General features: G+C 35.9%; 1 protein-coding gene across 1 annotated transcript in view; it reads left to right on the top strand.

Annotated features, from left to right (window-relative positions):
* The window catches only part of LOC108672739 (calcium/calmodulin-dependent protein kinase type II delta chain), a gene marked incomplete at its 5' end in the record, with an annotated part of 56298 nt that overhangs the window by 18493 nt on the left and 10012 nt on the right, over positions 1–27793 (top strand). The window contains 4 exons of the mRNA XM_047881977.1: positions 3940–3942; positions 6102–6191; positions 17329–17385; positions 21438–21806. Of these exons, the coding sequence (XP_047737933.1) occupies positions 3940–3942; positions 6102–6191; positions 17329–17385; positions 21438–21806 (519 nt within the window). The remainder of the gene's footprint in view (positions 1–3939; positions 3943–6101; positions 6192–17328; positions 17386–21437; positions 21807–27793) is intronic.

Raw genomic sequence — 27793 nt, 5'->3', positions numbered from 1 at the left:
TGTGTATACTCGTCTACGTGTATTGGTGTATAAGAAGTGTGTATAATGGTGTATAATGGTCCGGGTATACTGGCCGGCGTATACTGGTATATACTGAAACTCATACACTGGTATATACTGGAACGCGTACACTGGTATATACTGGAACGCGTACACTGTCTATACTGGCGTATACTAGTCTATACTGGCGTATACTGGTGTGTACTGGTGTATACTGGTGTGTACTGGTGTATACTGGTGTGTACTGGCGTATATTGGTGTGTACTGGCGTATACTGATGTATACCAGCGTATACTGGTGTATAATGGTCCATGTATACTGACGTGTATTCCTATACTGGGAGCAAGTGGCCTATGTATGCTGGTGTATGCTTGTGTATACTGGTGTATGCATGTGTATGCTGGTGTATGATTGTGTATACTGGTGTATGCTTGTGTATACTGGTGTGTGCTTGTGTATACTCGTCTACGTATATTGGTGTATAGGAAGTGTGTATAATTGTGTATACCTGTCTGGGTATACTGGCTGGCGTATACAGGTATATACTGGACGCATATACTGGTATATACTAGTTTGGTTCTACTTGTGTAATGTGTGTACTGCTCCGCGTATACTTGTATACTGGACACTTATACTGGTATATGCGGGTCTGCGCATACTGGTATATTGCGTACACTTGCGTACATTTCTGCACACCAGGGGCTATACTTTCAAAAAAAGTTAAGAGATCGTAAGTTCATCAGCCAATCATTGACGGCCTTTCAAGCAAAATCCACCAATCATAGACAAGAAAATAGAGCGTAAGTACGTACGTTCACTTATAGCGAGTTTTGAAAGTATGGCCCCAGATTCCGTACACCAGCTTGCGTACAGTTCGTGCTCGGCTCAGTTCGTAAAGTAGTTGTAGTTTCTTGAGTTTTGATACTCGCTGCCCAAACGTCAAGACAACGAGCGGCAACATCGCACTTAGTTCCGTACCTCTTTATCGGTTATTTGTTCATCTGTTGAATTATTCTGTTATTTGTTCATCTATTGAATTATTCGGTTATTTGTTTATCTGTTGGATTATTCTGTTATTTGTTCATCTGTTGAATTATTCTGTTATTTGTTCATTTCTCGAATTATTCGGTTATTTGTTCATTTGTCGAATTATATTGTTATTTGTTCATCTGTTGAATTATTCGGTTATTTGTTCAGCTGCGGAATTATTCTGTTATTTGTTCATCTGTTGACCTATTTAGTTATTTGTTCTTCGGTTGAATTATTCTCTAATTTGTTCATCTGTTGAATTATTCGGTTATTTGTTCATCTGTTGACTTATTCTGTTATTTGTTCTAATTGTTCATCTGTTTACTTCTTTTGTTATTTGTTCATCTGTTGAATTATTTTGTTATTCGTTTATCTGTTTACTTATTTTTATTTGTTCATCTGTTGAATTATTTTGTTATTTGTTCATCTGTTGACTTTTTTTTATTTGTTTATTTGTTCTCTTCTCCATAAATTTTTTTCTTATTTTTTTTTTCATGTATATCTAAATACTCAATTGTTTCAAAAAACCCATTGGTTTTGCCATTGTTATGTTTCCTGATGTTGATAACGCAAGATAACTATTGTTCTTGCCGTTGTTATGTTTCCTGATGTTGATAACGGAAGATAACTATTGTTCTTGACGTTATGTTTCCCGATGTTGATAACGAAAGATAACTATTGTTCTTGTCGTTGTTATGTTTCCTGATGTTGATAATGGATGATGACTCTTGTTCTTGCCGTTGTTATGTTTCCTGATGATGATAACGCAAGATAACTATTGTTGTTAAATTTCCGGTCTTATGTTTTCCATTTTCATTTCTTATCGAATTCTCCTTTTATCCTTGCCACGTTCCAACTCTAAATTTCCTCCTATTTCCTATGCATTTCTCATTATTATTCAACTTTTTTAGCTTTTTCTTCTTCTCTGGAATCGTTACAGTTACTGTGGTGTATTAGGTACGACATTTACTGTATAATTCTTCAAATCTTCTCTCTTACAGTAACTTTTACTCCGTCTTGCCATAAACTTTGGCATATATAATATATTTGGTATATATACCGGTAATATAAATACATTACCAGTATTTAAATATTTAAATACATAGTCTTTGTTACTTCCGATTTCTATTGGGGTCGTTTTCTGGTGCTTGCAAGGGCTCGTTCGTGTGATATTTGTAGTACTAACAAGAAAAAAGTATCTTCTATAATATAACTTGAATAATAAAAACAAAGCAACACATCCTGAAATTTTACTGGAAGCAAACTTTATTAAAGAAATAAATGGAAAAAATAGATTAATAAAAGGCAGAGCGTAATTTTAAGCTAGGTCTGATATCTATACCCTTGGTCTATTGACGATCGATAACGATAATTATAGGTACGAATAGCATTGACGACGGTCGATTATTCCTAGACAAAAGTTTGAATTATTGTGAAGATTTGAAATGTATTTTGTATGCCTTTACAGACCTTCAACTGTCATTGCTTCTCGAGTTGAGTTGAGCGTTGTTGAGTGTTGCATCGCAAGGTTAAAAACGTCGTTTGTATTATTTCGTTCGGCAAATCTAAACAAGGGAAAATACTATTCCTTTCTTGAATAATTGAAACGGGTAATATTGCTACAATTTTGAAAGGTTCAGTTACTGTAACAATTGTTGCAATTAGAAGATAATGATGGTATTCGGTGGTGACAATTGTGAGACCATCGTTGGTCTGTTTGTGCTCCATGGTATTGGAAGGTAATGACGGTATTCGTGAAGTCTTCGTTTCCGAATGGGTTACCCCCGATGTGTGAGGGCATTGTCAACTCTATTTTTATTTAATTTACAATTTAATTTATTTTGCTTATTTGCGTCGGCTGAGTTCGCTGTAGGCATCAAATGTTTGTTTAAGCCGCTGCTCGTGGCCCGATAATTACGGCGGGGCAGTTCTTAGGTACGACCTTCTAGTTGAACAATGCCTATTAATTTTTCCTCATAAATTATAATTATATTTTCTCGTATTTAAAAATACTTAATAGATTTTAAGTTTGATTGTGGTAGTTTTGAACTTTAATACAATGCCGCTATATGCATATTTTTTTCAAACTTCACTTAGATTCACATACACCCTTCACAGAAATCTATTCAAGTTTAAAAATTGATTAAATTCTTAAATTCTTTGGTATTTGTTACAATTGGAATTCACGAGAAAATTTTTCGATTATCTTTGAACTAGCTACCAGTTCTGCTACTGGTTTTACAAAAAAGCTTGCAAAGTTTAAGTTATAACTCACAAATGTTGGATTCGTGCCTCAAGTTTCTAAGTTTGATCTTAATCTTGAGGACTGCCCTGTCTTATTAAATACGTAGACACTTTCGAGAATTTAGCATCGTTGATGAAGATTATACTAGTGATGATACAAGGTCGCTCGCAACTATCATTTCACTTTTCGAACATAAAATTCTTGATTATTTACTAATTAAATTTATAGAATTTTTGAAAAATATTCTTAACGTACCCCAAAAAAGTTCACGCAGACGGTATTAATGATTGTGAACGATACGAACTGATGAACGATGTTGTTCCACCCTTGTCAGTAAAAAAGTTTCAATGTAAACCGAAAATGTATAGTTCCAAAATAATTTGATAGTAGCAATTCCTTTCATAGGACTCAAATCAAATATATATTATTTGATTAATAGAACAAAATAAAGGTTAATTGCATTGGAGGTAATTTGAGATAATAAATAGAATGTAATGTTTCTTTGAGTAGCGAGCGACCTCGGCGAAAGTACATTTGAGATAATTTATGTACATAATAAGAATAAAACTGTCCCACGTAACTGCCTAATCGAATTGTTCTCTATTCCTCTTTCTTATCGTTTCGTACTTCTCTCCTGTTCATCTACTCCTCCTTCCGTGCATTAGAAAGTGGGTAAGCCCGTTCCGATCTGGAGTTGTTTGCCTCTTTTTTGTTTATTTTATTTTTTTTTGTCTTTTGTGTGATTTTTTTTCTGCAACTTAAGCTCGTGTATTTCAAAGCCTTTTCGCATTACGCGTTTGAATTCCTAGTTCTCGGGAGTTCATTGTTTTGAATTCATAAACGCGCTTTTCGTTTTGAATATCTCTTTTGAATTTTGATTATTAATAGTAGGTCTTATTCCATATCATAACAAATTTTTGCTCAAGTCAGATTGTTTTAAAAAACATTTAATGGCCCGAAAAGTAACTGTTGTTCGGTCCCGAACTTATGATGTAAAAAACAATTGATTTTTCAGTCATGAATTGACTTTGAATTTTTTCTTAACCTAAATCTAGCGGACGAGTGCCCTTTTTTTCGATGTGATTTGCAAAGTTATTTATTGTTAATTATAATATTTGACGTGAATATTCCAGGTGCTTAACTTCCTTTTTTTGCTTAGCTTCCAAGTTATTAAGTTTTGGCAATTTTACTTCATTAATACAATTCATTTCACCGATTAATAATTAATTTCTTGATATTATTCAAATAAATAATCCCATTTCATTGTCACCTAACACGAATTATTTTTTTTCTCCATGTTTTTATGAGAAATTCATCAACGTGATAGAATTTTTTTCGTTTTTTTACGTTTTTTTTTTGGCCAAAATCTAATGACCTCTTTTTACAGTTCCTTGCCATTAAATTTCAATATGTAATGTCCATGTAATTAATTATACGTATTTCCTAACAACTAAAAACTCTTGTTAACTTTGCTCTTTACTCAGTTTTATCTCTGCTTGCATTTTATTCCTCCGCTTTCGGTTTGCAACGATTGTTTTGTGTTCCTGAATGTTTTCTAATGTGTTTGTTTTTTGAGTTTGAGTTTTTTAAGCTCAATTAAGTTTTTTTTACTTCAGTCACCCGTCATGTTTGTAGCTCCTTGAGTCTTGTTCCGCTGCGTGCTCAGTCTGCGCATGCGCATCAACCACATGCTTCTCTCCCTCTTGTTCAACCTCTAATTTAACTCTTCAACCCTTAATTCAACTCTTCAACCATTAATTTAACTTTCAACCCTTAATTTAACCGTTGAACTCTTAGACTCAAAAGCCGTTGAAGAATTTCTTTAATTTGATCCCTAAACACTGAAGCGTCGAAAGCCTAATAAAAGTAGCAATTCTTCGATCTTTCAACCCTTAAGCTTCAAAATATATTAAAAAACTGCTCTGTTTTAACCGTGAACCTTCCAAATATATTTAAAAAGTCTCGCTTTCAACACTGAAGCTTCAAAATATGTTAAAAAACTGCTTTTGTAATGGTGAAGCTTCAAAACCAGCTCCTATTTAATCCTCTTATCTTGAATTTAAATCAATTTAAAAGCAGCTCCCATTCAACCCTTCAACAATGAAGCTTCAGAATCCATTTAAGAACTACCTTATGTTCGACAATTTGTCTACTCCTACTTAGAAACTTTCATTTTTGAGGCAAAAACTGCCTTGCTATTCCTCGTGCAATGAAAATATTGAAGTAAAAGAGCTAAATTCTTGAATTAACCAGAGTGTTTTTGCTATTTTGATTGGAGAAATGTGATTTTTGAGCGTAATTATGATTTTTCCTGGTAGAAAATAGCAAGATTCTTGCCCTGGACGTAGAGATCAAAGTTGGCTCCGTGTTAAGAGATGCTTCTGACCACTGAACGTTGAGCTTTTTTTGCTTTTTGCTTGGTTCCTACGAGAATTAGATTTGTTTTGAAGAGTGCATGTGATTTTTTTCTAGACAATCTCTGTGTTTGCTTCTAGATGATCGTGTTTGTATCTATTATATATTTTCCTCTCCAGTTCTATTACAATTACATGTTCATCTCACTAGCACGATAATAACTACATGTTCATCTCACTAGCACGATAATAACTACANCTCCTCACCCTTACCTCTTCATCCCCACCCCCTCACACCCCTCGCACCTCTCACGCCCCTCACCCCTCGCGCCCCTAACACCCCTCACCCCCATCTCTCACGCCCCTTGCCCCTTCTCACCCCTCACGCCCTCTCAACCCTCACACCCTCACCCCAACCCTCACGCCCGTACCTCTCACACCCCTCACCCTCACCCCCATGTCTCCCCTCGTAGGCAGGAGCATCGTGACCAAGAAGGGCGACGGCTCGCAGGTGAAGGAGAGCACCGACTCCAGCGCCACCATCGAGGAGGAGGACGTCAAGGGTGAGAACTCAGCATGCCAATGCACTAACACTTCAGTACATATTATAATATCCTGTAACTAATTTAAATACACTCTAACACATGTTATAACTCCTATAACTAATTTAAATACACTCCAGTACATATTATAACTCCTCTAACTAATTTAAATACACTCCAACACATATTATAACTCCTCTAACTAATTTAAATACACTCCATTACATATTATAACTCCTCTAACTAATTTAAATACACTCCATTACATATTATAATCCCTCTAACTAATTTAAATACATAATGTGCCTGCAAACCACAAAGACATCATTAAGTATATAAATTAATAATATTAATTACAAATTTAAACTAATGATATGCTTGAAGACCACAAACACTTCATTTAATCTTTGAAATGGGATTCTAATTATATATTTTTATCAATAACACACCCATAGAAAACCATGAGAGTGAATGCAACACAAACACATAATAAAATATATATAAATTGATGTGCTTGCAGAACGTTAAAAGTAAGATTTATTATCTCGTGCTACAGGAATTGCAATAGCATGGAAAGATCCAAGAAAATCCGCCGCATTTTCGATGAAATCGTTTTTTTAAGCTGGTGAATTTTCTCGGTATTTTTTTTGCTGTTGAATTTCGTGGTTAATTTGCGATTTAAATATTGCTAATCATCACTACTAACTATCCTGGGCAGCATCACTAACATCCTGATAGTTATTTAAATACCACATTTGATATTTTAGTTGATGATATTCTATATAATTTATTTTCTGTGAAGAGGAAAACCGTACGCTGGATCTCAGATACCACAATAGGTATTTATTTGGAATACCAATTTATGGTATTTAGTTGAAATTGCCATGAGGTTTGGGCGGAAAAAGTGATTATCTAGTGTTTTTATTTTCGAAATTTAATTGAAAAAGTGTTTTCGAAAATACAAGTTCTTTTAATGTAAATCTTTCCTTGCAAATTGATCTGAGTTACTCGATGGCCGTCGGTATCTCTCAGAACAATAAACGGGTCATAGTGTCCAAATGGTGACTCACTTTATGCACGTACAAAAGCAAAAAGTGCATCAATTTCTGGACAAAGTTTCATACATTTCTCTGAGTGGTATGAATCGGGTTTCAGTGGAACTACCTACTTTACTTGTGAAATATGTTCTTGAATTCCTTTCTTTTCTTTGTAACTAAAATGATGGTTCTTCGTGGACTTTTTTTTGGTGGGAGAAAAGGAGTTTTGGTTCACTACTTATCATCTTTTAATGTTTCCTGATAACATATTTATAATTTTTTTCGAATTTAATTTTATTCGCAATAATACAGTAAATTGAGATTTATTTCCTTGTGGTCGAAGTGGTTATTGGTTTAACTGCTTGAAGTGCGTCGGTATCTGCTTCTCTAGGCCCATGGAATCTCTGGGTGCGATGGGTCAGAGACTTCTTCTCTAGGCCTATGGAATCTCAGGATGCGGGAGTCATAGACTTTTTTCACTAGGCCTATGGAATCTTTTGTAGTTGTGGCTCTGAGAGTTTAATTTCTACGACCTACAAATCTTGAGGTCCTTATAAGTTAAATGTTTTGTTCTTCCTATGCCTATAAATAATGTCGATGGGTGATGAATCAAACATGATTTCTCAATCATTGTTTGGTCGATAAACTTGGTGTCCTTGTTGCTAGGTTTTAGTTCATTTTGTTCGCGTAAGTTTAATGGAAACGAAACTTTGAAGCTTCTTCCAATTTATCATCTTTCTTGCGGAGGTATTTACTCTTTGATGGTTGAAATTTTAAAGGTTGAAATTCTCAAAATCGTCTTGCTATACAACATAAATATTATGAGTTATCTCTATACCTGAAACAGCTACGAGGCGTTAATCTTGTATTAGATTGTTGATAAAATGATGAAGACACGCCCTTAGTTCAAAAGTTATTTATCACAATGTCAATCGCAATAATTTAATCAAATGTCGCTACGTGAATGTGAACGAAAAAAGCATTCGGAATGTCTGCAATATGCCACCAATATTCCACCAATATTCCACCAATATTCCACCTAAGCAATGAACAAGCAAGTGCTGGAGCACGTCCAGTGTGGCAAGTTTATCAGGAAACAATGCATTTCATAGATTAATTCAAGATATAAAGTATCTCATATATCAGTTGTTTTTTATGCATTCTACACCTTAGTTTTGGAATGTAATCAATTGAAACTCTCACGGCGGCAAATGAAATTTCTGACTTTTCCTAATTTAAGTTTTTATATAAGTTTTTTTTTTAATTTCGTGATTTAAACGATTCTACTTTAATTGTTCGGCTTCGTTTTATGCGCCTCATTATATTATTTTATTTAGTTTATCTCAAATATTCAAAATATTTTTTTTTTCCGTTTGTATTGTTTGTATGGGAAGTATAGTATTGTATGGGAAGTTCAATACAAGCTTGCCTTGAATGCGCGTGAATGTGTATGCGTTCATTCAACGTAGCGTGCTCTGCTCGCACCTTTCAACGTGCGTTAAATGAATGTGTCGTGAAAAACGCCCAATGCGTCGTGAAGAATGGTGAATGCGTCGTGAAGAAAGGTGAATGCGTCGTGAAGAAAGGTGAATGCGTCGTGAAGAAAGGTGAATGCGTCGTGAAGAAAGGTGAATGCGTCGAAAAGAGCGATGAATGCGTCGTGATGAACGATGAATGCGTCGAAAAGAGCGATGAATGCGTCGTGAAGAACGGTGAATGCGTCGAAAAGAGCGATGAATGCATCGTGAAGAACGGTGAATGCGTCGTGAAGAATGGTGAATGTGTCGTGAAGAGCGATGAATGTGTCGTGAAGAGCGATGAATGCGTCGTGAAGAACGGTGAATGCGTCGTGAAGAGCGATGAATGCGTCGTGAAGAGCGATGAATGCGTCGTGACGAGCGATGAATGTGTCGTGAAGAGCGGTGAATGCACAACTCAGATAGGTACTCTTGATTATAGGATGAAAGAATGACTTGGTTATATAACGACTGAAGGAATGACTTGGTTTTTTGATTTGATAACCGTTTTTTAATTTTACTTGAATGCATCGTGAAGAACTGTGAATGCGTCGTGAAGAACGGTGAATGTGTCGTGAAGAACGGTGAATGCGTCGTGAAGAACGGTGAATGTGTCGTAAAGAACGGTGAATGCACAACTCAGATACTCTTGATTATAGGATGAAAGAATGACTTGGTTATATAACGACTGAATGAATGACTTGGTTTTTTGATTTGATAACCGTTTTTTAATTTTACTTTATTTTCCGTTGTCTACCGTGACTTGCGCGTATTTTTATTAATTTAAGTTTATTTCATCGTCAATTTTTATCATTGTTCACGCATCTATTATTGCCATAGTTGTCGTTGGAATTTCTTTCAATATTTACATTGGTCATGGTTATTGTCACTCACATCCGTCATCATTATTTAACCAAATATTTAATATTTAACCATTTATTCCTACGTTTTCATCGCCCGAATTGCTGTAATTTTTCCGCTCTGATGATTTTTTAAAAGAACTTCTTGAGTTCTTAATGAGGAGCTGGTTGAGAAATCTGCGTCGGAATTTTAGGTACTGAAGCCCGGATTTTTTTATTTATTCTTGATTATATATCGAAAATAGAACATAGTCGTAGGGAAAATATTATGCGGAAAATTAACATTGAAAAATTAGCATGAGATACGATTATGGGAAAATTATCTATGTTTAATGATGATTGCTAGAGGAAATTTTGCTGTAAATATAATTGAGCCTAATTGATCGAAAAAATTGTCGAACGAGTTATAAGCGATAAGAATTCTTCAATTTTTTCCTAATTTTTTTTAAAGTAGAACCTAGTCGAATTCGTTCTAACGTTGAATCATATATCAACGAATATATGTTATCCTGACGGCAAGACAGTTTATGGGGAAACTCGTGCATCTTTTTTCAATAGTTTTAATTTTTATTCCTTTGCTACTAAAGTTCAGTAAGAAACGGGGTAATTATAGCTTCATCAATAATAATTCAATCGGCTATTGTTTCCAGTAGAAAGTTAGCCCAAATGTTCTCATTAGTGTCATGGTTCTTGTAGGAATTGAAATAAAATTTACGGTCCTAATTAAAATCAAGAACCGCGTTAGTTGAAGTACCAAACGCAATGTGGCACATAGGAATTCAGCAACATGTTGCCCAGACTCAAATAGAAAATGAAATTTTTATCCAGCTCGTAATGACACAAAACGGCCGCTCGTAGGAAAATCGTTACTTTATCCTCAAGAAAATTTAGAATCCCTTATGATTGCCCTAGCAGTTCAATATATTGTGGTCTGGTCAATGTTGGGGGATGAGAAATATGAATTTATACACGAAATTTGCAAACTAATTTATACACGAAATCTATAAATGAATTTATACACGAAATCTATAAACGAATTTATACACGAAATAACTTTGTAGGTATCACGAAATAAATTTGAACTAAATAACTAAAACTTGTTGTTCACGTCAGTAGTTGCGAGATCTTTTGTGTTTTGTACATGTTGTCCCAATAGAACTTGTGTATACATATGTATTTCTGTACCTGTTTAGTGTTGTCCTGTGTGTTGTGGACTAATGAACTTAAAATTTTCTCATTAATTAGCCGCGATGTCATGACTAGTGGATGTTCTCATTAACTAGCCATGATATGACTAGTGGACGTTCTCATTAACTAGCCATGATGTCAAACTAGTGGATGTTCTCATTAACTAGCCGTGATGTGACGACTAGTGGGTGTTCTCATTAACTAGCTATGATGTGACTAGTGGATGTTCTCATTAACTAGCCATGATGTGACTAGTGGATGTTCTCATTAAGTAGTTGTGATGTGACGACTAGTGGATGTTTACATTAACTAGTCATGGTGGCATTATTGGTTACTGATGAAATGATAAATACATACAATACAATCACACAATAATGAGGAAAATAAGAAATTTCATTATGAACATACACACCTTTTTATTCGCTTCCAAGAAACTGATTGAATAAAAGTTTAATCAATCAATTTTTTTGATAAAGTTGAAAACTGGATTAGATTTTCCTCATACAACCCTTTGTGTGTTCCTTCCTATACTCGTAATCCTTATCTAATCCTTTGAATGATATATGTCCTGTAATCATCCCTTCAGTTGTAGTTATCATTGATCGCCTCTAGCATCCATGTCGCTGTATTCTATACACATGTGTGTATAGAATGTGTGGCACCTTCACACAATCGTGTGCATACACACAATAGAAATACGCAGTTATAGCTAGAAGAAGCATGTGCAACGATTGTGTTACTCCACCAGTAACTTCCTATATCGTGTATACCTATAATATAACTATAACTCCCTATAGCTGTGTATACATATACTATGATAACGCCCCTTATCTTTGTAGTTCCATAATATAACTCCCGGCCTATAGCTGTGTATACATATATCATATAAATCCCCTTATCTTTGTAGTTCTATAATATAACCATAAATCCCTACAGCCCTTTATTATATAATATAGCTGCCTGTATTATTATTACTCCCTATAATATACGGAAATTAGCACCTCATATATACGCTCTCAATACACCCGTAAACATATTCTATTAATTTTCTATTAGAGTAATAGTTACTTGTTTTAGAGTATTAGTTACTTGTCCAAATCCCCAAACTGTTCCACCATAACTTCCAATTCTCGCTTATCCCGGATTAAGTTGATCATCGTTCGTATATTCATGTATTAATCATGAATGACTTTCATGTCTGTGTACAGGTATTTGCAATATAGCATAGTTATCCCTGCTATCAAGTAATTAGTCTAAATAACTTTCACTCAGCCTAATTAAACAATCCAATAATATTTTTAGGTATAAGTAATTACTTATATTCTTATTATAAATTAATTTTGTGCGTTCCCTAAAAATTGAAGCTTAATCGATCGATTTAATTTCTAAGAGCGATGGTGACTGAGGCGCGGAGGTTTTTGGAAATTATTGAAATTTATGCATTATTATTATTATTATTGCTTTCAATGAAAGTACGAGAAATTACGGAAAGAAAGCAAACAATCATGTTTATAATTTAATTCATGCTTAAATTTCCATTAATGCTTATATATCAATGATTATTCATGCTTATATATCACTCGTATCGCTGATAACATCCACACAGGTTTTACTTCGTGTCTCCGTCTGTATAACTTGCATTATTCCTTCTCAAAGCTTTTAGACATTCATTCATCTTTCCATATTTCCAAATGAATAAATAATCAATTTATTCATGAAACATGACTTTATTTCTCATTCGTGTACAATTTTGCGTTTCTCTTTCGAGCAATTAATTACTCAAGTATCATCATATCATTCCAACTGACTTTCATAAAACAATTTCGAATGTTATTTATTGACGCTTTCATATTCTATAAATCTTGCTCAATTCTGCTATGATTATTTTGCCTTATTCATCCATTACAAATATAAGATAAGACAGGCCCTGTTGCCTGTATCGCATTCATGAAGGCTATTTACCCTTCTTCGTGAATGAAAACATTCATTTATTTATATTTCATTAATTTTCCCCACGAACACAAGCATGATGTGTCTTTTACGGGAACACGATTCCATTTTTACGAATATTCGTGTCATCGTTCTCTTCCTGTGCACGATTTCTTTCTATATTGAGCGTGTTTTTGCTTATATTTTAGTTACCGTCGTTAATCAATCTTGTATGAAGAAGTAATGTAATTTATTCTTTGAATTGATGAGAAAATCACCCAATAAAACGAGTCACACAATCGCAGCCCTCAATGAACAATAATAAAGTTATGCGTAAAAATTAAATTTGAACCTTTTATTTTAATTACGTACTGAAAAATCATAGTCATAAATACCCGCTCCTACTGAACATCCTCATTGCAAATTGCCTATAGCATATGATTTTTTCCGCTTCAGAATCTAATCACGAAATTTTTTCTCTACTGCATTAATATTTTAGAACAGCTTCGTCCTCTCGCACCCTCACTAACATTCCCAGGCATCAGCATTAACTGTAATGTATCTCAAGAGTATCAGATATGTTTCAGTCGAACGTTTCTTAATTACACGTCTTCATGTCTCCAATTTTTTTTTCTAAAAATATTTGTACTTTTTTCCGAGAGATTTGTCTGTTTTCTTGTTAAGTGGTTTTGTAAAACCTTATTCCTGACGGACTCGCAGTATTCTTCTCCTAGTTTTGGTGGTTGATCATGTTTTGCTGCATGCATTTTCTGTGGTTTTATTAGCCACTTGCTCTCAATTATATGGTCGGTTATTATTATTATTATTATTATTCAAGTTAAGGTTTTGCGACGGTTCCACAAAACCAAGCACCAAGGGTAAGTCTTATCGATTCGTCTCCGTTTTATGAATCTAATTAAATCTTAGCCACAATTATTATATCTGGTGCATCAATGGAACTCCAAGTTCTAGATTTTACAATTCGCAATTCAGTTCTTCTAGTTTGGGATTGACCGTTTCGATACTCCGAGCTGTTGTGTGGTGGGTGACCCAAAATTTTGGTTGCTAAGTGCCAGCGTTAAATTCTGAAAGCAAGAGCAGTAACTTCGAAACTCAGAGCAGTGGCTCTGAAACCCATGACATAGGTCAAATTATTGAAATATATCGCACTGACCCTAACAAAAATCAAGGTATGATAGAGACTCTGCGATAGACTCGCTATGGTTGGGGTAAGCTTATGTTATGCAGTAATTTTCTGACATCACAGAAAATTGCTCTCATGTCAGACAATGAACGCAGTTAGAATTGATACGACAATTTATGCTGCTTTACATTGTCTCTATATTTTGATCTCACTGATTGAGCAGTCACCGTATCTGTACCTGAGTTTTAAGAACATCGCTTGTGAAAACTTCACTGACGCTTGTGTTCGTGACATATACATTTATAAACACACTCATAGAAAACAATTGTTACAATTCTGTTACAAGTGCGGATCTTAAGTCTTAGCAGAGCTAGGGCTTTGAGTTCTCTCGAACTCGAACAGCAACGCATTTTAGTGTCGGGGCCATTGCGGTGCTGTTGCTTTTGTGAACGCTCAGACCACAGGGTTGCAATGTAGACAATTTAGATGGAAATAATTGAAATACATTTCAAATTCGTTCAATGGCGGTGAATTTTCCGCTTCTTTCGTTGGGCATTATTTTTTCATCTACTTAGGCCGAGCTTTTTTCTACTTAGTTAAGCAGTATTTTTTTCTTACTGTTCGCATGGGCCGTTCTTACCTACAGGAACTTAAGTATGGTCGACCTAAAACCGTTTAAGCCACACTTCAGGTTATAATCACGTAGTGATCTAGACGTTCTCACTGCCAATTATACTATTCTTTTGTATTTCTAAGATGTGTCTCATAGTCCTTGACGAATAATTTCGTAATCTCGGGGTTAGATTTTTGTTGAGTTCCTGAGTTTCGGGGATTTCTGCATTGAAATCGGTAGTTCATGGATCACAATTCAAATTAATTATCTTTTCATGTTATTTGTAAGAAGAACGAGTGTTTGTTTTTAAAATTTTCGGTGGTCTGACGATTTGGTTCGGTTCCTGCCACTCATGCATTGTATTTTACCAGGCAACCATACCAGGCATCAACGATGAAATGAAGTAGTTCAAACGTTGTTTCAACGAATTCAACTCGTAATCAACATAGTTTCAAAGTTATTTGTCTGGAGCTACGTTTATTGACGATTCCGCATGTGTAAACATATTCACACAAAATATTCTGTTGTAGTTCAAGGCACTATTAAGAACAACAGGGGGTTATTGAACTGAGTAGTTTCTCAAAAATTAAAAACTTGACACGTAACATTCTTTATTCTTTATTAAAATTTTTGAAATTAAGTTCAAGATTTTTTTTTCCGGGACTTTTCTTTTTGAAATGAAGTTGCAGCTTTTCTTAATTTTTCGTCGAACATAATTGTGTCACTTTATCATCATTGACGGAACGAACCGTACCACAATAGTAACCACCATCCCCCATGAATACCACTATACATATAAATTTAACGTTCATCACAATACTCCAATAATCATCCGAAAATTTCATTAACCATTACTATACTGCAATAAACATTCAATCTATTTTCATTCAATAATTAAAACATTCGTCGGTTGAGCTTTATTTAAAAAAAAAATATTTGTAACTTTATCTTTTCACTGTTTGCAAACTAGTAGTTATGACATGATTGGCTTTCCAATATTCGTCAGTAGAGCCTTTCCCCTTTAGTTGTTTGTTCTCGATATGTCATTGTTTTTATTCTAAATTTATAGTTCTTTGTGCATAAATAAAACTTTTATAGCCCTTAACTGTGGCTCGCTCTTCTCCAGATTGTACCATTAACTGAATGTGGTAACATTACAGTATTTGATGTCACTCTAATATTTCTTCATATTGTATCATTCAATAAATGTGGCAACATTACAGTATTTGATGTCACTCTAATATTTCTTCATATTGTACCATTCAATAAATGTGGTAACAATACAGTATTCGATGTCGTTATGATACTTCCATTTCAATTGATTTTTATCAATATTTCTTTCATTTTCCCTCACTGATTGAACTTTGTTGTTCGTTATAATATGTGAAGACTTTAGCTTTGCGTGTCCCAGCCTTGCTCTTCTTCTGGCTCGTAGAAACTGACAAATTTCCAAATGTCGTCCTTTTTGTCGAAGAACCTAATATTGTCAGGTCTTTTTATAAGGTTTGTTGTACATTAGAATTTTGCGTTACAAAATTCTTTTTGTACGAGAAAGTCATGCTTAAAGCTCATGTTCTCACCAGTGCTAAAAAACTGATCGAACGTCGTCAGTACCTCAGTATATTTCTTTAAGCGTTTAATCTCGCCCGATGTGTATACGTTTAATCTCGCTCTATATGCAAACGTTTGAAATCGCCTTAAATGCGAACGTTTAATCACAACCTACATGCTAACGTTCAATCTCACCCTACCAGCAAATGTTCAACCTCACCGTACATGCAAATTTAATTTTCCACTAATAGTTTTTATCAATGTTTTTTTCACGATTGATAAAGAGTTTGTTGTTTGTTACGTTAGCTCTGTTTTTGTAGGTGTAAATAACGCTTTTTGAAATACATTCAACTGATTTAACTGATTAATTTCCTAGTATCGTTATTAGGTTTATATATTTTTCCTTGTATTGTAATAAATTCAGAACAGAAATTTAAAGCCTGCTTTTCGAATAAATGCGTTAATCACATGTAATATAGTTTAATCCAAAGACCATCACTGTCTCTCGATCAACATTATTTGAAATCGTTATCTCTGTATCAGCACGTTACATCTTTTAGTTATTTCATTATGTTTCCTTAGTTAATGTTTGTGTGGTGACGTAGATGTGATGTCTGACCATGTAAGTGTATCTGGTTTTGTTATCGTTTGTGTTTTTGTTGGTGAAAAATGTTATTGTTCCAGAAAAAAACATAGTTCTCGAAAAATCAAAAGAAAATTAGTATTAAAATTCATGCGGAACTTTTAACATTAGGCTCAACAAAACGATTTCACGAAACGATCGTAAAGATAATAATACTGAAAGACCACTGGTCATCTGGCAACATTCGTTGATAAGAAGATGCGAGAAAACATTACCATTTTTCGTATGGTAAAGTCGAGGCGTTCATTCAGCAATAGAATAAAAGTACCTATGCTATAATATAAATATACAGTAATTTAATAATGCTGCATACGGGTGTAATAACGCCTAACGTTATAACGTTATGAGAGGAACGTCAAATTATACGGTAACGTATAAATACAGGTTAACACTTAAGAGTAACTTGCAGTGTGAGGGTAACGTTAACTCTATGACGGTAATGTGAACGTAGCGAGGGTATGGTAACACCGTAAGGAGAATAATTACTCTATGATAGGGAATTTCCCTAGTTAAGTGTCAGGTAACAAATTACTGAGGGGACTTGTAGCAGTGTAATGAGGGGACTGATAACAGTGTGATGAGGGGACTGATAACAGTGTGATGAGGGGACTGGTAAAAGTGTGATGAGGGGACTGGTAACAGTGTGAGGGTAACGTATTACTCGCACTCCCCTCAGACAAATGCAAGACTCAAGTGGACAGGAGCTCTACTGTTATCGCCAGAGACTTAGAAGGTATGGCTCGTTTATATATCACACTCCATTTCTACACCTCTATTTCTTGGAAGGTATGGTCCCTGTATATCATGCCTCATCACTACACCTCTCTTCCTTGCACTCGCCTACGGTTAACTGTAAGATTTCACTTCTCTGTGATTTTCCGATATAACTTTTGACGATTTCTCTTTCACTTCCTCTTTGCGTTTTTGCTCACTTGCATTGTTTCATCGATATTATGACATTTGCATTTTAAAGTTGATTTTGAAGTGAGACTTTCCTTACACTTGCATCTCAGGATTATTTTGATGAAATTTCACTATTTTTGCACCGATATTTTTTTCCCGCTGAAGTATACTTTTTTTCTTGAAATCATTTTATGCAACACTTGATTTGTTCAATGAAGGCAACAGGTGTGACTTGCATCAGGACTCCAATGCACTAACATGAAGCACGTGTATGTGGCATTTAATTTCATATTTATGAACGTCCTTTGGCTTCGTGAAACTGATTGTTTTACAAAATTCATTAACATGAATTAATTTATTCTCATTATTCAGATACTCATTTAAATCATGGAAAGCAACCGAACGAATCATGACTCTGACGTCATAATTTCAATGTCACTCATAGTGTCCTGAAATGGGACGAAGACATTCACATACATCACATACGAACAATACTATCTAGTCAATTCAGTGAAAATAATATTCATTGTAATATTCATCATTGTGATTTCGTTATCATCGCTTGGAAGTCTTGACGCTACTGATAATTAACAGTTTGAATCGAGTGACTCTCGATACTTGAGATTAATGAGATTAATCATCTATGCTGATATTAATCATCTATACATGACCTAAATCATTATATTTTATATTAAAACATGATATCAATCACCTACACATGATATTAATAATCAATAGTGATATTAATCATCGATACTTGATTTAATCATCTGCACTTGATAGTAATGGTCGGAACTTGATAATTATAACGAAGTCAGTCGTAAGGCGAAACACTGAGTATTCTCGTTGCAAGTTTCATCTTCTCGAGTGGATTCATTTACGGTGAACTGGCTTCCTGATAAGCCTTAGCGCTTCTGTTGGCTTTACTTACAAAGTTGCCATCGATTTATATACAAACTGGGATGCTCTGATCGTCTTCAGTCGTGATCGACATCGAAGTATCGCTGTTCAAGACCGTCAGTCATGATCGTGTTATTAATATACTTCGGCTGAATTAGCTCGATTTGCGCAATCAAAACGAAGCAACTTTTGCAGATGGAAAGTTATTTCTATTGTATTTGCGCTTGATTTTTTACCTGATGATAGGCAATGATTGATAGTACGGTATGATTGTGATTTTTTAAAACCGTATCTTCTACGCAGTGATTGCTGGAATAATCTTTGAATGCTTGCAGAGACTTCAGCTCGTCATGATTATAGGCATGATTATAGTCAGTTTAATAGTGCTCGGATGCTCCTGACTGCGATTGATTTATATTGAATGATTTTAAGTTCTCATATACTCGTAAAAAGCTCTAAATTTACCGTATATGTAATGTATATTTAACTCACCCATGTATTCTATGCATAAACAGCTAAATAAAAGATTAGTGTCTTGTTGCCAACTGTGGTTTGGCTGCTGATGTTGCTTATTATGATGTTATGGATGTTCACCCTGCCCCATCGATGTTTATTTGTGGGTTGGTAACCCTTAGTGTTGATTGTTTAACCTCCAAATGGTTGGATGCGAAGTGTAAAGGTAAAATAGTTAATTGAGATGATGTGTTAATAATCCATATGCATGTACTTGCACAATTCATGATATTTCTTGGTGCTTGGGATTATGTTGAGGTGACAAACGTGACGAAATCGAATGCTGGATTAATATCACACTGAGAAAAATTAATGGGTCATAGTCTCCAAATAGGGTCTATTTGGACTGATCGGACTAACCGTGTACAGTTACAGTGCAAATAGAGCGAACGTTGCACTGCTACGTCTTTTTTACCGGGCTATTCTGAATCAGGATGACCCAGACGAGGGAAAAAAATGTGGATTGCTTTATAGACAAAGTCTGACTAATTTCTCTGAGTGCATGGTACCCTCTGACGCAGATGTTCTTTATTTATAGAGAGCAAGTTTATAAATGCATGTGTGAAGTTGGCAGCTGCGCATACTCAGGACAGTTGCTCTTTGGCGTCTAACACTGGTGGTGGTTTTTCGTCCTCTTATTAATTAATTTAATATTTTAAAATTTATTACTTTATCATTTTTGTCAGTTTTAGGTCGCGGTATTTCCAGTGTAAACGTCGAGTTAAGGTCGATTTAAAGATGTGCAGAGTTGATATTAGTTTCAAATCTTCGTACATGGTTGCTGTTATTGCGAGATTTCCGGCCTTAGCCCTCTACCGCCTGGCACGAGTAACCGGAGCAATATCGTCACATCACACAAGCATACCAAAAAAGGATACGTTGCTAGTGAGCGCAAAATGACGTGAGCGACACGTACGACAACTTTAAAATGTTCTCTGTTGCGTACAAACGTCCTCAGGTTGCTACACTCAAAAAGTTTACGAACAATTTATGTTAAAAGTTATGTTCCTGGAGAGTGACATACGGTGGTAGAAGGTTTACTTCGATATTCGGTGGTTCTGGCTTGTAAGAACTTCATACATTGGTGGTTCTGACCTGTAAGAACTTCATCCCTCCGTGGTTCTGATCTGTAAGAATCTCACGTATCCATGCTCATTCGCGTTGAACACATTCAGGTATCACGCTGAAGTGTCTGTTGGAAATGTCACATCATCGTCGATGATGTCAACTCGTCGATGTCAACTCGCTCGAAACCCGTTTGTGTTTTCATAAGAAATATGAAGATAATATGTGACGATTTTGTTCTGTTTAATGATCATAACGCTCAGTTGAATAATTATGCTATGTTGAACAATTATAATGTTTTGCTGAATGATTATGTTCTGTTGAATAATTTTATTCTTTTAAATAATTCTCTTCTGTTGAGTGATTCTGCTGTTCCGTTGAATAATTCTGATCTGTTGAATGATTCTGTTTTGTTGAATGATTCTGTTTTGTTGAATGATTCTGTTTTGTTGAATGATTCTGTTTTGTTTAAAGATTATAATCTGTTGAATAATTATGTTCTGTTGACGGTTTCTGTGTTGATGAATCTGAACATCCGTTAATCTCGATCAGTCGTGCTCATGCGAACCTGAATCAGCCGTGTACAGGAAACGAATATTAATGTGAATTCTCCGTTAATCTGAATTCAGTGACGAATTTTTTGAGTAGTTGACGCATTTGTAGTGCTGAGCAGTTCTGCATTGAATGTGTACTGGTGATTGTTTGTTACTATTACACAAACGTGGTGTGTACTTGGCTCATTGTATTCAACTCATTGTCCGGAATGATGAAAATGTCGTTTCATCCGCGATCACTTCGATTGCTCAATTATCAGGTAAATAAGTACCGCTACATATGTAGGGATTTAAACGAGTATCTTATTCATGAACGTTCTTGTACTACTAACAGTAATTTTGTAATAAGTTTTATTACATAGTAATAGAAACGACAGTAGGGTATACGGATATTATTGATGAATATTGTAGCTGATGTTGCCAAGTTTTGTGGTAGTGGTATGGGGTTTATTCGTGTTCTGTAGCGTGATCGTCTCCTTAGCACGTTTGGAACAACAACAACAACAAGGCTGTGCGTTTTCAAATTGTGTTGCTGAAGATATTGCCCCTATGAACACTCATCAAGAGAGCGATGGCCCAGTAAATGGTCCAAAAGAGGGTGGTGACGCTCCAAATTGTGATTCCGAAATTTGCAACCAAATGGATAGTGCCAATTTGGGCTCTGCCCCAGTGAGTGTCGCTTCTGATATCGCTACCCAATTGAAGGGTACAAATGTGAGTGTTACCTGTGATGCCGGTACAGCTGTGAGTAGTACCGGCAAGTGCAGTGCATCATTAGGTGTTAGTGATGATAGCGTAGCATCATTAGGCTGTGCCCTTGAGAGCTGTGTCCATATAAGCGGTGCCACAGGATCTCCTTCTTCGTCCGTGGCCACTCCTCCCGTCGGGGGCGAGGACAAACGTAAGGCGACGGCGGCGTCGGTTGTCGGGGCCATGGCGGGCTTCAAGACCGCCGGCGGGGGAGCTAACAAATCCGGAAGCATTGGCGGGGCGGGCAGTGGAATTATGGCAGCTGTTGCTGCAGCTGCGGCCGCTGCTGCCACATCTACATCTGTAACATGTCAATCAGCCTCGGCTTTGGCCAACGCACAACAACAATCTTCTTCTTCATCGACACCGCCGGCGACGCCTGGCGGCCGCAGCAACACCATGCGCGAGTCCGACACTTACAAGTCCGAGAGGAGATCAAGTAGCGGCCATTCCTCTTCGGCAATTGTTGGTAAGTCCAGGGAAAGGGGCGGAAAGGCCACAACAAGCCTCCTTCCCTGACCGTGGCAAGGCCCCATTATTCCCCTCAAGGGCTCTTTTTCCCCCTTCCATTCCATGCTTACCTCAAGGTCTCTTTTTCCCGTTACATATTTACCTTAGGGGCGATTTGCCTTCCGCATTTCCCTGAAGTGCTCTTGTCCACAATTTCCTCAAGGAATCTCTTCCTCTTCCATCCTGATTGATTGATTCCTATTCCGCAACTTGTGCTGCTTCAATGAGTTTTTTCCCATCAATCGAAGATGATTTGCATGTTTAACTTTCATCACGCGATGCCTTGCCCACCATTTACTTATGAGTGAGTTTTCAAGATCTAATTCGTTACGAATGCTTTTTTCAAATCTTCACTATGCCTCTAGAACTTCGCCGGCAGTTATACTCGTGTTCTGCATCTGGACCAGAACTTGGACCTGAGTTTCCCTCAGTTCTAAGAGAGACGAGGTCGCCGAAGGGCCCTAATTTTCAAGCATGGATTTTGTGTTTTGTGGATTTTGAAAAAAATCATGACTGAGTTATTGAAATAGTCATAGTTCGATCCGAGACAAAAAACTATGCTGTGATGCTTCATAGAAATATTAGTGTGTTATCATAAAATTGAATGAGCGTTGGCGTTGTGTGAGACCTTAAGACATAATCGCGAACGCGTTCACAGTTCGTCGTTGTGATTGTGACCACGGTGTTCAATTTGTAAACATTAATAGAGCATCCTGTTCAATTAATGAACAGGAGCTCAAGTTTTAGAGTGGTGTTGAATATTCACCGAGTTCGGCTATTAGTAAGCTGATTTAGCGAATTTTTCTTGATAATAACTCTTTGAAGGCTTCTTTACTTTGTTTTGTGCTCGCTTACATCATACATTTTTTTAGCTGGTTCGATTTGTCCAGTTGTTGGTGTTGTGAGCGGTTGTTTTTACGCGATTTCTTGCTTCCGTGCCATTTTTCCATTGTGCTTTCTACACGCATTTTCTCGTCTTGTTTCATATGGACTCGGCATGGTTGTTGGCAGGATGCAAATGCAGGGAAGTATACTCATGATTTTCATGTATGATATGTCATGTCGTTAGTTATTGATATTTGTTGAAAAGCTTGCTTATCGGACACACTTGTATAATTAGTTATTATTAAGGTTATCATATATATCGACTAAGGATACTCATATCTTAGGTAATTTTTGATGAACATTAATCATTTGTGTGCAGGAGATTGCATGGCCACGGAGTATATGAATAAATGCTGGATAAAGGCACCAATTTTGATCTATGGAGGAATTGTAGAAAAGTTTATACAACGAAAGGCACTTACCTTGTTTAAGCTACATTGAATGCATGTGCTTTTGTAAAATTTACTTGTCCACGTAAAATTCACGTGCCCTAGCCGCACGTATGACTGACGGCTAAGAACACCGCTGTTCACCAAGAACTTGGCAATATTCATTGGGCGCTTCGAGGTTTTATTATTATTATCGTCGTCGAGTTTCGTTGCCAGAACTCGTTTTTGCCGAGCACATCTCACATGTCTCACTTTATCTATGATAGATTAGTTACATTTTGTCTCTATAGTTAACTCGGGATGATGACTGTTTAAAATAATCATTTAGTTCAAAAATAAAAATACAAATTTTATATTTTAAGCTTATTATTTGGTATTTTCTATATTCAAGGTTATATTTTAAATTGCTTGAATCATGCTCGCCCCTTCTTGGGAGCTACCATTATAATACTACACAAAAATGCTAAACAGGAATTCAACGTTGGCAGGCGGCAAAATCCTTTTCATTTGCAGCGTGGATTTATCATAGCATTAAAAATACACTATATCGGATTTGGTAGCCCAAAACTGAATTTTCTAACGCAGTGGATTGTTTCGCTAAAAGTTCTTAAGGGTCATGATTTTTTCGTGATTTTTTGAAGATTTCTTCCGATAATTTCTGCTGTAATGATTTATTTCGGTTTTTTATTTCTGGACTTCTCGCGTGGCTGGCAAAAAATTTTACTTATCACTACAATGTGGGTTTAAAATTATGAAAACTCATTATTTTTAAATTATGCAAGTGCATTGAACTATGCAAACACATCGAACTTTGTTTGTGTAGGTGTGAAATGGGCCATTAGTCAACTTGTTACAGTAAATGGATAGCTGTTTGGGTGATGATTTAGGCAATTTACATGCATTAATTATCTTCAAAAAAAGGTTCATTTGAACTTTAGCTCAAAAGAAGTGTGTTTGGCTTCTCGTTTGACAATCATCAGGCCAATTGCATTTTTTTATTTTACCAGAAGAAACATTATTTGATTATGTGATGCAATTTAAGATAGTAACTTGTTATTTTGGGTCAGAGTGGGCTCAGGTTTAATTATATCATTACTTTAATGTGACTCAAATTGGTGTTTGAATTCAAAATTATAAAGCCTATGTCACCGTATGAGCTTAAATGTCAAAAAATTGATGATTTTTCATAACACGGATTGACTTGCGGTCAAATTTCTTTGGTGCAATTGATAGGCCTTCTGAGGAACTTGGATTGTAAAAGATCATGAAAATAAGATATTTAATGTAAAATGCTGTAAAATCATTTATTAAACAATCGGCATCGTTTGTATGGTCAATAGGCGCCGGCGTGAGCTATGAAGAGGAAGAGGATCTGTCGCTTGAATACCTCAACTTCTACTGAACTGCTTCTCTACTGAACTGCTTCTCTACTGAACTGCTTCTCTACTGAACTGCTTCTCTACTGGACTGCTTCTCTACTGAACTTCTAAGAAGCTACGCAGCTATTTTCACGATGTCTGGACTAAATTTCACGTTTTATTTTCTAAACTACTTCTTATCCTAAGCATCTAGCCTTCAAATATACAGCCTTCCAACTTCTAGCTTCGAATCTTCTTTTGACTTGAGTCAGCTACTTAACTCTACCTAATGATCTACCCTTAACGCTGTCACCATAAGGATCTACTCGCTAACGCTGAGTCATCATCTCTACTCTACCCTAAAGATCTACTCCCTAACACTGAGTCATCGTCTCTACTCTACCCTAAGGATCTACTCTCTAACGCCGAGTCGCCTTCTCTACTCTACCCTAATGATCTACTCCCTAACGCTGAGTCATCGTCTCTACTTTACCCTAAGGATCTACTCTCTAACGATGAATCGCCTTCTCTACTCTACCCTAAAGATCTACTCCCTAACGCTGAGTTATCTTCTCTACTCTACCCTAAAGATCTACTCCCTAACGCTGAGTCATCTTCTTTACTCTACCCAAAAGATCTACTCCCTAACGCTGAGTCATCGTCTCTACTTTACCCTAAGGATCTACTCTCTAACGATGAGTCGCCTTCTCTACTCTACCCTAAAGATCTACTCCCTTACGCTGAGTTATCTTCTCTACTCTACCCTAAAGATCTACTCCCTAACACTGAGTCATCGTCTCTATTCTACCCTAAGGATCTACTCTCTAACGCTGAGTCATCGTCTCTACTCTACCCTAAGGATCTACTCTCTAACGCTGAGTCGCCTTCTCTACTCTACAATGATCTACTCCTCTACGCCTCAACTACTTTTCCCGCTCAGCACCATTTATACTTTACAACTCTGGTCAATTTCTACTGCTAAGTGCTGCGTTCTTCCAAGTAATCATCAATATCTACTTATTGCTGTTGTTGTTGCCGACACTGTTGTTGCTACTATTGTTGATGTAGCAATGCTGCTGTTATTGTTGATCTAGCAATGCCGCTGCTATTGTTGATGTAGCAATGCCGCTGCTATTGTTGATGCAGCAATGCTGCTGCTATTGATGTAGCAATGCTGCTGCTGTTAATTATTGTGGTTGCTATGTTGTTGTGGCCGTTGCTATTGACGTTGTTAATGCTGCTGCTACGTTGTTTACTATCACTGCTGTTATTGTTGCTGCTGGGGTGGACATCGAGGACAGTTTTATGGGTTATGGGCACTTGAGTAATAATTTTTTTTTTAAAGTTGATGAACTCCTTCCAAAGAAGTTGGTTCTCATTCGGCACGTCAATTACCTTATGCATTGACTTATTATTTATAGCCTTAGATGCAGATTGTCAGCTACGGGATAGCAAGTTGAAAGATGTGATCAGTGATAACTAATTCCATGAGATTTGTCGTCGGGGATAGCTGTTTAAATCGGCCGTCTTTAAATCAAAGGTTTAACTTTAGTTCACAACCCACTACGTTAGACCTTACTTTGAACGCCAGGAGTTGACACCTTCGACCGTTGAACCTTCAATTGTTCGGTGATTTCAACTCTCATTTCCAGGCCTTTATGAACGAATAGCATTGACTACGGGTAATGCATCAGCCTATAGTCGAACATTTCTTTGACCTTCTCTGGCTTTCTTGAAATTAATCGACCGCTTGCCTGTTCCTACTTCTAAGTTATTAATGTACGTAGAGTATTCGTAAGCTATTATAAATACGCGTGTGTATATCAATATCTACACGCAATTTTCCGTACTATAATTGTCGTATAATCTACGCGCCGTACTATAATATCTACGTATGTTTTGATGTCACAATGACATGACATTATGTAGTCTTGTAAAGCTTGTAGGGATTATGTCAGAGCAGTTGTCCTGCTTTCTGTATAAAAATGAACCAGAACTCTTGTTTTGGTTGATTTGTATTAGCTCTTGCTTCGAAAGTTTGCCATTATTTCTTTGATACGAGAGAACTCTGAAGTTTATGAGCTATTCTGACAGAGATCTTTGAGCCTAACTTAGAATCCGCTTTACGGTTATTTGCGAAGAATTTTTTCTAAATTTAATAGCTAATCATTGAACTGCTTGCATCATGACAATATCTGAATAGTTTAAAATCTATTTATAATAAATTATATAAAATCTTCTTCTTGTAGCTTTATGTTCAAAAAATTTTTGACTATTATACCAATATTAAATAATTTGAATTTAGAGGGATGCAAAATTTTCCGCTGCAAACTGTGAATCCAGATAGGAATATGAGAAGAAAATTATTTTACACGTGTTGTGATCGAATTTTACACGTATTGTGAGCTCAGTAAACAATGACACCGTTCAAGAATTGCCAGAATAGATATGAAAAACATTAAAATGTTTGCAAAATTGTTGTTTAGTACTAAAATACGATATTGAAGTACGAAAAAAAACATATTTCACACATGTATAATGATAGTTCCCTTCTGACCTCAAAGAGCGTAAAAAAATTCCTTGTATGGTTGGGTATTCACTAATCGATAAATTGTATGGGCTGCAATCTATATGGACAACCTTTAAAGTAACATCAATGTTCTTTTTGTGTTTCAAAATTCGATTTCTATGGTTGACTTGGAGCTTTTTTCGACCGCATTGTTTTCGATTGCGACAATTGGATGTTTAATAAAAATTCATAGAAAATTTAAAATTCGGCTTCAATTCTAATCGTGGTTGTTTGAAGTTGTCATAATGATATGCAAAGTACGTCGAATGTAATTGTAATTAACTGTTATTTACTCAGTTATACTTTATAAGTATATTTTTTTCTTGCTGAAAATCTTATCGAGTGGAATCCGTCAATTTGACCATGTTGGGATAATTCGTAAACTGAAACCTTTATCGCTAGCCGTTTAGTTAACTCGGAAATAATTGAAAGGATTTCTCTGTTTGTTGGATTGATTTTCGGGGGAAAAATTTTATGTGTAAGAGATGCAAATAGAATTTTAGCTACCAAAAAGTGTTAATTTTTGACTAATCAAAAAGCCTTCGTGTTATTAATGTGAATCGTATGAGAATTGAATACTCGAGAAGCGAAACTTGTTACGAGAAAAGCTTCAGTTTTCGCCGTATCAATGGAATTCTAACATGAACATTGTTCAGTTCATGATACAAGTTCATGAGGCTTATTCATCTTCATCCATTTTTTATATAACATACTTTCTGACTTTCTGGTATTTCTGCTCACATCT

This window comes from Hyalella azteca, unplaced genomic scaffold (assembly GCF_000764305.2).
Source record: "Hyalella azteca isolate HAZT.00-mixed unplaced genomic scaffold, Hazt_2.0.2 contig9347, whole genome shotgun sequence".
Lineage (NCBI taxonomy): Eukaryota > Metazoa > Arthropoda > Malacostraca > Amphipoda > Hyalellidae > Hyalella > Hyalella azteca.
This window is presented reverse-complemented; position numbering and strand designations above follow the sequence as displayed.